Source organism: Rana temporaria, chromosome 2, assembly GCF_905171775.1.
Source record: "Rana temporaria chromosome 2, aRanTem1.1, whole genome shotgun sequence".
NCBI classification, from domain to species: Eukaryota; Metazoa; Chordata; class Amphibia; order Anura; family Ranidae; genus Rana; species Rana temporaria.
The window spans coordinates 147126767-147141882 of NC_053490.1; the positions used below are offsets into that span (position 1 = coordinate 147126767).

The 15116-nt window shown below is 39.5% G+C and overlaps 1 protein-coding gene across 4 annotated transcripts in view; it reads left to right on the top strand.

The window, feature by feature from the left end:
* ENOX1 (ecto-NOX disulfide-thiol exchanger 1) overlaps window positions 1-15116 on the top strand; it is a 641692-nt gene that overhangs the window by 397114 nt on the left and 229462 nt on the right. For all 4 annotated transcript variants that reach the window (XM_040341292.1, XM_040341293.1, XM_040341291.1 and 1 more), the window contains exon 5: window positions 12429-12560. In XM_040341292.1, the coding sequence (XP_040197226.1) occupies window positions 12476-12560 (85 nt within the window). In that variant the 5' untranslated portion in view covers window positions 12429-12475. The remainder of the gene's footprint in view (window positions 1-12428; window positions 12561-15116) is intronic.

Below are 15116 nucleotides of genomic sequence, written 5' to 3' on the forward strand. Positions count from 1 at the left end.
TTTCAGGTGCATAGCTTGCATTGGTTGAAGAAATAACCTTTCTTGAACTGGTTTCTAAATGGGAGATGCTGTTCCTGGTGGAAACTCATTGTTGTAATATTAAAAAAAAAAGGCAGTATCTGAATCAGTTTAGTTGCCGGTGGGATTTAGTATTTTTTTTTATTATTTGTTGAACTAGATGAACTTTTTTCAACCAGACTAACTACGTAGACGAGATTAAGGGGGCTATGATCAACATGTACAGTATAAATACATACGTGATCCATACAGTGAACTTGGTGTTGAGTTATTCACTTTAAGGTCAACACCAAAGACAAAAAGACAAGGGGGCACTATTTATGTTTTTTTCCCTGCTGGAGCCAATTGAATCATGCTTTGTTTGTTTTTTGCCTTCCTCTGGATCAACTGTGGGTATAGGATTGTATATATAGGATTGTGTGTGTGTGTGTGTGTGTGTATATATATATATATATATATATATATATATATATATATATATATATATTTTTTTTTTTCTTCTATTGGTTGGACTGGATGGACTTTTGTCTTTTTTCCGACTAACTATGTAGCTATATTACCAAAGAGACAACTTCTATTTCAGGGTATGCCTATAATGTATTTTTGTAAAGTGTATGTCTGGCCATAACTTTTTTTGTATTGCTTTCAATGGAGTGAAGAAACTTTGAACCCCTCTGTGTTTTAATGCTATCTGAAGCCTTATTAAAGAGATTTCCCTCTTCGTTTCTGCCTCAGTGACAACAGGTCCACCAACCACCAGCATAGCCTCTCTCTTCCACCCTTTCTGCCGCTCTGTTCTGCTTCTGTTTCCTGGGTCTTCTTTTCTCAGGAACTCGGCTATGCGCGTCAGGACCCTTCGGGTTAAGACAGCGCTATATTAAGATACCTCTCAACTCAACCAGCACAAGTTAAAATAAAACCTAAGAAAGTTCTTAGTAGCACAGAGAAAAGGCAGATTGTGTGTACGCGGCATTATTTATGTATTTATTGCTTTAACCTACTTTTAAAGCAGAAATGTACTCTCTCTATCAACATTGACTATTTGTAATCGTATTCTGCTAGCATTAGTAAATAGATAGGAAAATATAATATATTTACTTGTTTTAATTTTTTTTTTTAGGAGTCTGAAAGTAATATTAAAGTCAAACTTGTTTTCTTTTAAAAATAACAAGCTTGTTATACTTAAATAGAAGTATTGCACTTACATTTGGGTAGGTTTTTGAGAGATGGAGGGCTTAAAAGACACAGCAAAGGTGCTTATCTGCAACACTAACTGCATTTTATATTAGTGGGTTTAGTAACGCTTTAAACTTTAAAAAAAATCCGCTATAGGGATCTCATTATGTGACTCACTTTAACTTCCCTACTCAAGGACTGTTGAGATGGGATATGAGCCTCTCAGTGAAGGCATTGCTTTCATTATTGGTGACTTGCTTTGTAAGAGGGACCGGTAAAGTACAATAATTGTGTAGAGCTGCACAGCAGGAAGTGGTGCCATGTCTGTATTGCCTGAGTTATTATAATAATAAAAATAACATACTTCTATAATTACAAACTATTGATAAACACTAATTTCATTTACATCTAGATTATCTCTTTTACTGTATATAGATGCCAAAAAGTAATTGAGAACATTATTGAATGTTCTGTGTCTGTGTTTGTCTTCTTTTAACTCTATGAAATAATACTGTGAAGAAAATACATTGTAATCCTCCCACGTACTTCAGCTGTGCTAAAAGTTTCTCATTGGAATTCTGCCCACCAGCATTCCACCCATTCCTAAATATTACTTTTAAGTGGATGACCTTCTAGGATAAAATACTGCAGTTTTATGCCGGTATCTGATACCTGTGGTATATTGTGGATGACAATGGCATAAGTTGTGCATAATAGCTAGATATGACTCAAGATACTTGTTGAATGCTTGAATCCTGTAGAAGTTTCTTCTTCATGAAGGGTTGAATGGAGTTATAGAATGTACACATTTTACTTTTCACACTTTTTTATTTATTTTTTATATTAGTTTTGAACTTAAAGTGGAGGTTTACCCTAAAACAATTATCTAACATTACATCCAGCATACTAACGACATGTACAGTATGCAGGAATTATTTTATTTCGCCGCAGGACTGGGCGTTCCTACCCCTGGGTTAGATAACTTCCCATTGTGCATAAGGCGCGTCACCAGTTTTTCGTAAATAACCGACCTGCGAGTCGGCGCTATACGGTGCCTGCGCCCGCCGTGTAGAGCTGACTGCGCAGGCGCCATATAGAGCCGACTCGCAGGTCGGCTAATTATGGAAAACTGGTGACGCACCTTGTGCGCCATGATAAGTTTTTCACCAGACGTCAATCATCTAACCCAGGGATAGGAATGCCCAGTCCCGCGGGAATCAGAACCCGGTAGCCGGGGGGAGAATAACTATATAACGGTATGTACGGCAAAAAAAATTATCAAAATACCTGCATACTGTACATGTCATTAGTATGCTGGATGTAATGTTAGATAATTGTTTTAGGGTGAACCTCCACTTTAAAATTTAAGATACAAAACAGAGCCTTTTGGGCATACCCAGGCTCTGCACATATACATCATGATAGAACAAATACAAAAAGAAAAAAACATAACAGTAGTGCCGCTACTCAGGTGTAGTATTTAGCAAAATTAACAAAGATGGAAGTCACAATTAGACATGTGGATTACACATGGGTTCAACTATATATACATGTTCACCTGAATTCACTAGAATTAATAATTTTGAATTTTTTCTTGGGAATCCATACTGGCGCATGTCGGAGCACATAGAGAAAAAAAAAGGTATCAACTTAATTTTAAACAAGTTTTTGCGCCCTATTAAAGACGGAGAAAGATTGGACCATGCCCTCAGTTTGGATTTCATATTGTCAAGAAGTGAAACTAAATTTAAAACACAATAGTTTGAGGTATCTGAGGAAATCTCAATACCTAACTTTGCACACGTTTAGTGGCTTAAATTTTCCTACCAGACTGTGTTTCTGATTTACATTGGCTCTCCTTTTCAGCTACTTTTTAAAGTGCCTTGCTCATTCTCTCACCTAGGCAGGATCAGACCTATGCAGTGCATTCCCGCTGCACCTCAATGTGCATTGCATTGCAGGTTATTTTGAATAGGCTACCAATAGGCTCCATTTTGTAAATTGCTGCACAATCTGTTGGTGCTAAATAAACCCTGTATAATAATAATAATCGCTTCAGGGTGGTCAAAACCTCACCTGGCCCTTTTTTTTGTAAGAATGGCTGTTTTCAATAGAACCTAGTTAGACATTTTTGTTTTGTAGCCGATTCCCTTCAAAACTAATCTGCAACATGCTGTTGGTAAAATTAGGTGTATGGTACATTCAGTTCCTCGTTCTTCTGTATCATCTTAGGAATAAGATATTTTTATTAGGAAACAAGCAATAACTGTACAATTGGAACCCAGTAACTTGGGGAAATATATTGAAATTATGTAGAGAAGTCATTTTTCCAGTTGGTTCTTACGCACATTGTTCTATGTTCTATGAATAAAACAAAAAAGCACGAGTGGACCAAATAGCACAAGAACAAAATGAAAATCAATTCTGATAATACAAAGTAAAATATATAAGTAGCAAAGTAGATTGAATCACTCCAGGTAAATAACATCCTCAATCCCTCCAAGAATCTATCAAACGCACTTTCTGCAATGACTATAGATGCATCTGGGATCCAAGGTAACAGTGCCTCAATTCAGGTGTCCGCTGTATCCAAAATGCTGTCTTGCTTTTGATCAATGTATGTAGGCTTTACAGTTTTGACCACCCTGGAGCGATTATTATTATACAGGGTTTATACAGGAAATGTTATTGTGGTTGCTACCATGGATTGCAACAGGTAGATTCATGTGGAAGGCACTCTTTTTGGGAATAAAACAGTTGACATTGTGGTAGGTTTGAACTTGGGCAGACTCTAACAGGAGGCAGATGTAGGCTTGACTTTGGGGTACAGGGTGAAGCAGTGGCACCTTGGATGGCACAAGTAAGATTCCAGCAGGCACAAGTAAGTAGAATGGCTGTAGGAGTCATAGTAAAATCCATTTCTAGTACAACATTTTCCATAGAGCTGACACCTGAGCTTGAGGCACAGTTACCTTGGATCCTGATACATCTATAGCCATTACAGAATGTGTGTTTCATGGATTTTCAGACGGATTGACGACTTTAGTGATCTGCGGTGATTTAAATTTGCTTTGCTACTTAAAGACTTTATTTTGTATTACAGAATTGAATTCCCATTTGTTCTTATACTATCTGGTCTACTTTTTTTTGTTCATTCATATGTGAATGTGCACATTGAACTCTAATGATGTAAGCAGCAGTATTCTGCTTTTTGGAAAATTCTTACCCTGTTTTTGATTGTGGTGCCTGGATTATGATATTTTTGTTTTTTTTCTATACTATACTGCATCGTACCTGTGTTTTATTTTACATTTAGGAATGTATTATAATCATAGAGAGGTACAATGGTGCAAATTCAAATATTTATATTAACCAAAGCTTTATAAGTGAATGGTGGGTTCTGATTGGTTGTTGGGATTTACACCATTACAGTGGATATAAAAAGTCTACACACCCCTGTGTAAAATATCAGGTTTCTGTGATGTAAAAAAAATGAGACAAAGATAAATCATTTGAGAACTTTTTCCATCCTTAATGTGACCTACAAACTGAAATCTTTTAGGTGGAGGGAAGTAAGGCTTTATGTACACAGGACTTTTTTACAACCTTCCCTGAACGATATAACTTGACAGATAGTATCCAACGTTTTAAAACGTTTTGTAAACCCTCTCTGAGAACTTTAACCTACAGGTAAGCCTAGATTAAGGCTTACCTGTAGGTGCTTGCAATATCTCCTAGACCTACACGGTTTAGGAGATATTTGCAATAAATAATGAACCGTTGTCTACGGCGCATGCATGCTGTAGACAACGGCTCAGGCGCACTGAGCATGCCATTGCTGAATGGCATCATGCCGTAAGTGTCGTCTCCCACGCGAATGATGTCATCGCTGCTCCGGCCAGTCACAGCGCCGGAGCAGCGATACCCAGAAGGAAGAGGGTGAAAGATGGACGCTTCATGGAGGCGAGGAAATCTGGGACATCGCAGGCTTCGGTTTCAGGTAAGTGACACATAATGGGCTACTATGAGATGCATAGTAGCTCATTGTGCTTTACCTTTGCAGGGAAACAAAGAGGAAGTAAACCCATCAGGTTTTAATTCCTCTTTAAGTGTGTTGGCTGCTTAGTTTATTTTATTTTTTATTTGCTTTATTTTAACCTAGTGATCCTGCCAGTAGGATGCTATGGTCTCAAGTGCATGGGTGGTTTGGCCTGTCAGCATCAAATCACAGTATTTTTGGGCATTCGAAAGATACAGCGTATAGTGGCTGCATATTTCAACTGTCATATATTTTGACACGCTAAAGGAAGTGGGACTGGACGCTGCACCTGTACCTCCTGGGTGCCTAAATATGCTGTGATATTTGATGCTCATGGGCCAAACCAACTATGTGTAATGTAGCCTTACTGTCTTAGGGAGACGATGCTTTCAGTGGTATATTTAAAAAAGAAAAGAAAAAAATAGATGTTTATTATCAGCATTTATGTTTACTCTAAGTTATATTAAAGTATTGTCATTGTGTTTAGCGTTTGCAACATTACAGTAATTCTTAATCGGTTTCTATATATTATCTTGTTGCAAAGACACTTGTTGAAAACTTGATAATCTCCCATTCCTGTCTTTTCGGCACCAAATAATCAACCTAGCTTTCTTTTATAGAAATTTGTTGTAGCCATTTCACATAAGAACAGTAAGCCGTCTATATGGAACCTTTAATGTGAGACCAAGCAGCGGCAGTATTATCTTAGTTCAAGAAGTCTGTTAGTCCTGAACATTTTTCATTAGGATTTTAAGTAAACTTTAATAGCTGAGTTTTCAGATTAATGTGCTCCCTTGGTAGATAAAGCCATTTAATTTATAACTTTTGGAAATATCCCCGCTGTGCTTTGTAATGGGATGTATACATATTTAAGCAAGACTTGTCAGAACTCATAATAAACTATATCTGAAGGATTTTTTCAAAGACTCTCAGGGCTGAATGATCATTAAGAGTTTTATAATGAAAGTGTAGGAGTTGAAAGAAAATGAATGTCCAAATTAGTAGTAGGAAGAACCGTTTTGCTTTTTTAATTCTACCTGTAGATTGATTGATATATATCACAATTAATCTCAATCAATCAATAAATCATTTTACATATATGTGTGTGCATGTGTGTGTATGTGTATAGATGTATGCATGTGTGTGTGTGTGTGTGTATATATATATATATATATATATATATATATATATATATATATATATATATATATATATATATATATATTAGAGGGCACAGGCTCAGCTAGTATTGGCATTTACACAGTTACACAGTAGATGAGGTTGAAAAAAGACCATCAAGTCCAACCCATGTGTGTGATTTTGTGTCAGTATTACATTGTATATCCCTGTATGTTGTGGTCATTCGGGTCCTTAATAGTTTTTTTTTTTTTAATTATCGATGCTCCCTGCTGAAACCACTGCCTGTGGAAAATAATGCCACATCCTAAGCACTCTTACAGTAAAGAAGCCTCTACACAGTTTAAGGTTAAACCACTTTTCTTCTAGTTTTAGTGAATATCCACGTGTCTTATTAAATTCCCTTTTGTGGAAAAGTTGTATCCCTATTGTGGGTTCACCAGTACGGTATTTGTACATTAAAATCACATCCCCCCCTTTTGCTTTTCCCTGGACTCTCTCCAGTTCCAGCACATCCTTCCTGAGGACTGGTGCCTAGAACTGGACAGCATGCTCCAGGTGCGGGCGGACCATAGTCTTGTAGAGCGGGAGAATTATTGTTTTATCTCTGGAGTTAATCCCCTTTTTAATGCATGTCAATATTCTGTTTGCTTTGCTTGCAGCAGCTTGGCATTGCATGCTTGCTGAGCCTGTCATCTACTAGGACCCCCAGGTCCTTTTTCCATCATAGATTCCCCTAAAGTTTCTCCCCCTATTATTTAAAACATTTCTACATTAAACCTCATTTTCCATGTAGTTGCCCACCCCATTAATTTGTTCAGATCTTCTTGCAAGGTTTCCACATTCTGCAGAGAAGTTTTTGCCCTGCTTAGCTTAGTATCATCTGCAAATACAGAGACTGAGCTGTTTATCCCATTCTCCAGGTCCTTTTATGAATAAATTAAATAGGATTGGTCCCATGACAGAACCCTGGGGGGACCCCACTTTCTACCCTGGACCATTCCAAGTACTCCCTATTTATCATTACCCTCTGAGCTTGCCCCTGTAGCCAGTTTTCAAGCAATGTGTTCACTCCATGCCAATGGACCTTACTTCTTACAGTAAACTTATATGGGGAACTGTAACAAATGCTTTTTGCAAAATCAAGATACACCACGTCTACGGGCCTTCCTTTATCTAAATGGCAACTCACCTCCTCATAGAAGGTTAATAGATTGGTTTGGCAAGAACGATTCTTTATGAATCCATGCTGATTACTGCTAATGATAAAGTTGTCATTACTAAAATCTTGTATATAGTCCCTTATCATCCCCTCCAAGAACTTGCATAAAATTTATGTTAGGCTAACAGGGTGCCCAACCAGCGGCCCGGCAGCCACATGTGGCCCGCGGAGCCCTCTGATGTGGCCCGCGACCTCCTGCTCTGGGATGGCGGGTTGGCATAAGCCGATGCTTCATGTATAGTGCCAACTCCTGTCACAGGTGGAGCGATAACAAATTCTCTCTGCCTGGGACAACAACAGCTGGTGATACCTGACTGGAAGACTCTTATTTAAAGTAAGTTTATTACTAAAATCACAGTGTATATATGGACATATCTGTTCTGCAGTGGTTACTGGGCTGCTTTCAAACTGATCTGCAGGTGCACTTGCGAGTTACCTGCACTGAGCCATAGACTTCTGGTATTTCCTGTGGGTTGGTGCACTTCAGAAAGTGCACCATACCTGCAGGTATAGTAGAAAGTGCAGCAAACCCGCAGGAAAGCCAGAGATGCACTGTGCTGCACCCTCGGTGTGGGTATACCGCAGGGCATAAGTGTGAAAGCAGCCTTAGGCCCCGTTGACACGATCAGTCTGACCCAATTGGACCCTTCGTTCACCTCTATTGAGCTACAGATGTAAACGGACTTGTGGCCATTTACACCCACCTACCTCTAATTCGATCCGCTTAAAAAACAGAAGGGGGGATCCGTCCACTTCCATCTGGGCAGATCAGATTAGAGTAGAGTGGGCTGTGCCCCTGTCTGCTCTGTATATGCAGAGGGGGACATGGTCCTGTCATCTGCCTGCCCTGTTCAGGGATGTAACTTAGCCGTTTTAAAAAAAAATGGTGCTACGTTGGCTTTTCTTCAAAGCATCAGCTGGTACCATTCCAGTCAGTAGACTGTTCGTAAAAATTAGGAACAATGGTCTGGCAATTACTTGACTGAGTTCCTAAAGGAACCTCGGGTGCAAACCATCTGGTCCAAGAGACTTATTTAGTGTTGTTTTCCAATTCTAATTCTGTCCTCTGTTAGCCATGAGGGTGCTTCCTGTGACATGTCATGAAGATACACATTGCAGTTTTGGTTACTGAAGCCCCGCCAATTCCCTTGTGAAGACTGAGGAGAAGAATAAATTCAATAGCTTTGCCATCTCTCCATTCTTGGTAACCAGATTCCTATCACCATTCTTTATGGGACCAATATCATCTGACCTCCCTTTATTACTATTTATGTATTTAAAGAATTTTTTTTTTTTTTTTACTCTCCTCCACTATGTGCCTTTTGTGTTTTATATTGGCCACCCTGATTGCACCCTTACATTTCTTGTTGCATTCTACAGTTGGAATGCTGATGATAAACAGTGTACAAGACAGAAACATAGGAAGAGTCATAGCAGGCTTGTCCTGTTGCATTTTATCAGCAAGGCAGTAAACAAACAGTTTCAAACATCTGCTCTTACAACCTGCTAACTAAACTCGGGTTAGTTTTTTACTAGCAGGTTGCCCCCTAATGAGTTCACCAAAACAAAGAGGCAGCCCATGTTTTTTTTTTTTTGTGTTCTGTTGGCAATCAGTCTTTTTACCCAGCAGCATACTCCCACAGTTGCCCTGAGCATCAGTAAACACAGATTGATAACATGGTTTGTAAGATGTGGACCTAGAAAGGAAGGCTTTATCCCACCTAAGGCCCCTTTCACATTGGACCTGTAGCCGCGGTGGCAGTATATCGCTGCTAAAAATAGCGGCGCTATACCGCCTAGATTGGCGCGGGAATCGGCCACTAGTGGTGCGGTATTAACCCCCGCTAGCGGCCGATAAAGGGTTAATACCGCCCGCAATGCGCCTCTATAGAGGCGCATTGTGGGCGGTATTGCCGCGGTTTCCCATTGTTTTCAATGGGAAGGAGCGGTATACACGCCGCTCCTCTCACCGCTCCAAAGATGCTGCTGACAGGAGATTTTTTTGTCTCCCGCCAGCGCATCGCCTCAGTGTGAAAGCCCTCTGGCTTTCACATTGAGGTAGCTGGGCAGGAGTTTTTCAGGCGGTATAGCAGCGCTATTTTTAGCGCTGTACCGCCTGAAAAACTCCTCCATGTGAAAGGGGCCTAAAGCTCTACAAAGAAAGTCTCCAGACTCTAGGACCAGACTTATTGAGGTTCTGAAAGATCAAAAGGTTTGTTTTCTCTATACCAGTCACAAACTTTGGAGCTCCTAGCCATGTGTAGGGGAGAAACCTAGGTGACACGTACACAATCCTGCCAGCCAGTGTCTATATCTATCTATCTATCTATCTATATATATATATATATATATATATATATATATATATATATATACAATTATCCAGCATTCTTGTTTAGTTATTGGCAAGTGCATAATTGTAATCACTCAGATGGATGCATGCTGAAGATGTTTACCACAGGTGTCAAACACAAGGCCCGTGGGCCGAATCCGGCCATCCAGGCCATTTTATGTGGCCCTCGCACCTCTCCTGCCCTCCTCTGGTCCTACTCCAGTCCCCTACTTTCTGCTTTCAAGCAATGCATCCAGCTTCTTCCCAGCAGCAGCATAAGGAAAGGGGGGTGCACTGTGATGTAAGGGAGAGTAGGGGACTCAACTTCTGTTGGTGGGGTGGCTCTTGACATCTAATGTAAAGGGGAGGGGATGCGTTGGACATATAATCTTACAGATACAACCGGCCCTTTTGGGGGCAATCATAATGCTGATGTGGCCTACGTTGAAATTGAGTTTGACACCCCTGATGTATACCATTGACACTGCATATATATTTATGGTGGTATGTTCCAGGCTCATTATTTCCTGCTATAATTTTTGTATTGTTGGCCAAGCTATAGATTGCTATCTACATTGAACTTATTTCTGTCTATTGACTTATGTGGGAGGTGAGAGGATGCTCCAAAAGTACAAAAATGAGAAGCCGGCAATCATAATCAGTTTGAGGCTCCATAATTAGCATTGTATGGTTTTTATACACCAAATATGAAGTTGCAATTTCATGCATTCTGCAAACCCAGAATTTAGTCATTCTGGGAAGGTTGACAACGGTTGGAATGTCAGATTCTTGGCACTATTAGTTGGAGGGATTATTCTAAACACATTGACTATTCATTGTGTTGTGTGTCATGAAATTCTGCTTGGCATGCCTGTCAGTGTCTTATTGCTTTTACTTTTCATTTTTACCCTTTAATCGAAGCTTTCCCTTTCAGGATTTATGTCATGGCTGTTCACTTTCATGAATCACGCAGCTTATTTTTTAGTGTTTTAAACTTGCATACCACTGGGTAGAAATGCAAACATGTATTTTTTTTTTTAATGCATATGCATATTAACCAGTCAAGCTAGTTTGCTGAAAATACACAGTAATTTGAATACTTACAATTACCTGATATCAGCAGTGTTAATCTATAACTAAAAGCAAATCTTTTTCTTTAGTTTTGCATTAAGTGGAGATGGATTAGAACACCTGTCAGTTTTTATTGCTGTCTGTGCCCTCGTAATGGAGATTCACCCTCTCTATTTGTCCCATTTATCATTACCAATGAGCCTAGGTTCCTGCTGGAGCGATTTGTCATGCGATTTGAGTGATCAAGTTGCAGCCTATTGGAGGCAATGGCACTGTTTTAATTGGTGCGACACCGATTTTGCAGCACCTCACCGATTTGCAAAAGTAGTTCCTGAACTACTTTTGCCGATTTCAGGTGCGACTTCAATAGACATCTGTGCATGAAGCCACACAGATGTCTTTTTTGCTTTAAACAAAATGTTTCTAACCTCAACTGCATTTAAACTACTATAAACAGCTGAGTGGACATGTGCCTATAAGATAAAAATGAGGAGAGTTCAGGGGCTGCTGAAAAAAACGCCCAAATGCTCCTAAATGTCCATTTAGCAGCTGCAGTGCACATGAGGCCTAAAAGAAAATCCCAAATTTAGTATTTTCCCCAGAAAAGTAATAGAGGGGAAATCTTCCAACATTCGTTCTGGTGACCTGGGGGTCCCAAAAGGATTCCCTTAATTTTAAGGGATATCCTCTGACTTCTTGTTTTGGCTATGGGACATGAAGTGAAGGTAAATCTCTCCAATGGGACACAGATGGCAAAAAATAAACCAACAGGGGTTGTAACCCTCCCATACTCTATCCAAAATGAAAACAAGTGTTGCCTATAGTTCTACTTTAACTGCTGGTAAATGTTTCACCTAGCAGTCCTGTAAGAACATACTTGCTGTCCTAGAGTGCCAGCATTCACTCACGTCACTGTGTCTGTGGATGAGCAGCATTGTTACCCATGGTACCTTGGTTCCCCTGAACCTTGGTACCCCTGATGATTTGGAACTACATTTCCCAGGATGCTCAACCACACTGCAGAGTGCATGAGCATCAAGCGAAATGTAGTTCCAAAACATCTGGGGTGCCAAGGTTCGCCATCACTGCCCCAGGACCTAGGATAGGAAGTGGTTTTGGACATTTACCTCTTCTTCAAAGCATAGGGGTGAAGTTTTTTTTTTTATTCTCAGTGAAATCTGGTAACAAGATCAAACTCAATTTCTGGCAGTATTAGCAGTTTTTCTTTTTTTGGCGTTATGAACAAGATATACTTAAATGCTTTTAGTGGTATATTTGAAATAACAGTTCATTGTTAGGGTTTACATATGGGGCAGTGAAATCACCAGATTTTTGCTGAAAAGGATGAATGTTTAGACAAGGGATAAAATAGTTGTTTTTTTCACTTTGCCTATAATATTGTGTAACTTAATTTCTCTTTCTTTTCCATTTAGAGTTTAACGAGTTGCTAGTGGAATCTTCAATTAAGGAAACAGCTTTCATGTCTCAGAATGATAACAATGCTTTAAGAGCTGTATCCATAGTTGAAAGCACTGAACAGAAACACCCTGCAAAAATGGCTACAGGTAGGAAATGCATTTTTACATGATGATGTTGTAGCATTGTATTAATGTGTAGAATCTGTATCCCTAATGCCGCGTACACATGACCGTTTTTCATGACGAGAAAAATGCCATTTTTTTAATTGGTCATGAAAAACGGTCGTGTGTATGCACCAGAGCATTTTTCTCCATGAGAAAAATGGGCGAAAAAAATGTAGAACCTGCTGTATTTTCACGTCGAGAAAAACATAGTTTTTTTAATATTTTATTTTACTGCATCATTCAATATACTGCTTAAGCATGGTTAGATTTCAATTAAAATCTCTAGAAAAACGATTAGGTCGGGCTCACACTAGTTGCGGCCGCAGGTCTCAGCAAGGGGTCCGGTGCATCCCTGTTCTCCATTTCAAGTGCAAATCCGGTCCGAATTTTTGCCTGAATTCAGACCTGAAATGTAACCAAAGGACCCTTTTCCAGTGTTGACCACAAAAGCCCCGGAGATGTGTGAATCGTCTCCATTTAGAGACGATCAGTCTCCTGTCATGCAAATTGGATGTGGGGAAACTGCATAAGTTACATAAATACAGTTGTCTGTTTGTTGATTAATATACAGTACATTTAGTGTACAATATGAGGATATGTATAATAGCATTAAAGGGTTTGGTCAACTAAAACTGATATTTCAGTTTCTAATAGATGCTGAAAAGTTTAACCAGTTGACTTATGTCCTGTGAACTTGGCCCACTGGGCTCTATTGGAAAGTAAATCATCACTTTTTGGTCGGCTAACCACTTAACTGATCGGCTGTACATATTCCTTTTCAATCCTGTACTTAAAGGAGAATTCTAGCGTGTACCATGTTGTTTTCCAACAGTACAAAAGACAGTCAAATTGTAATCCAAATTTTGTTAAAATGTCAATGACATTAAAATTAGACACAATCTAGGGAGCTGAGTCACCTACTTGACCAAATGTTCAGCCTTGGAAACTTAAAACCTCAGACATGAAATATGAACAAAGTATATCCCTCTATAGTGTGTCTCAATTCAGAGCACTAATGCCACATACACACAGTCGTTTTTCGGCATTAAAAATAACGTAATTTCTTAAAACGTCATTTAAAATGATTGTGTGTGGGCTTCACATTGTTTTTCGGCTTATGAAAAACGACAAAAAAAAATTTGAACATGCTGCATTTTTTCATGTCGTTTTTCAAAATGTCGTTTTTCCTGTTGTACAAAATGATCGTGTGTGGGCAAAAACAACATTTTAAACCCGCACATGCCCAGAAGCAATTTATGAGACGGGAGCGCTCGTTCAGGTAAAACTACCATTCATAATGGAGTAAGCACATTCATCACGCTGTAACAGACAAAAAAGCGCAAATCGTCTTTTACTAACACGGAATCAGCTAAAAGCAGCCCAAAGGCGAATAGAACTTCCCCTTTAGAGTTCTGTCGTACGTGTTGTACGTCACCACGCTTTGTTCATCATTTTTCAAAAACGATGGTGTGTGGGCAACATCGTTTTTAATGATGAAGTTGGAAAAACATAGTTTTTTGGACATTTTATTTTCATGCCGAAATACGACCGTGTGTACGCGGCATAAGTGTCCTTTCTGTGTGCTGTTTCATTTCTCTGCTATCAGCATGAACCACTTCTGAAGTTTTCCTGACCCCAAGAGAAAAAAAGATGATGGAAGCGATCTGCAGCTGATTGACGGTCTCAACTCTGTCCTTGTGTGCTGTGTGAAGGATGTGTGTTTCTTCCCTCCAATCAGCTCTCAGAGCTCTCCTTACTGAACTTTGCAGAGTGTTCTTTCTGACAGCTTAGACTAGCTGTATATATTCTGGACTTTGACTGAATGTAGAGAAGACTGCAGATAAATAGGCACAACGTATGAACTTATGTAGGAGTATCTGTTTTATCTTTTTGTATTACCTGGGGCCAGTCACTTCACTGGGTATATGCACCTGTGTACAAAAAACTCCCACAAACAAATATCAGCCATGAATATACCTGTAGTAGAAAATTACCCACTCATTGATGCTTGTTTCTGCAAATATGTTACCACTAACCATGGTAATCCTTGGCTCTAGGTTCTGTAACCTACACAGTCAGTTGCTAGGTTCCAGGTGTTGCGCTCAGCTGCTCCCACTTTCTGATAACATTATAATTTTCCCCTCCCTATCAGTCATCTGCACTCTCACAAAACCATTAGGTGCTAGTTCACACCAGATGCAGTTCTGTGCGCTTTTTTCTGCACTAAAAATGCATGCAGTGTTTTCCATGTACTCCAATGGCTCTAGTGCACACCACTGCAGTCAGTTCCAGTCAGTTGTCGGTCAGTTTCTGCACCGGAATCTGACTTGGAACTGACTGCAATTGGTGTGAACTAGAGCCACTGGAATACATTGAAAACACTGTGCATGCATTTTTAGTGCAGAAAAAAAGTGCACAGGACTGCATCTGGTGTGACCTGGCCCTAAAAAGATGAGTTGGGTCTCAGGAGCGTGCTTCTAAAATCAGGAGATAAACATGTTATTGCAGATGTGCAATCCTAGAGCCTTCACTTGTGAG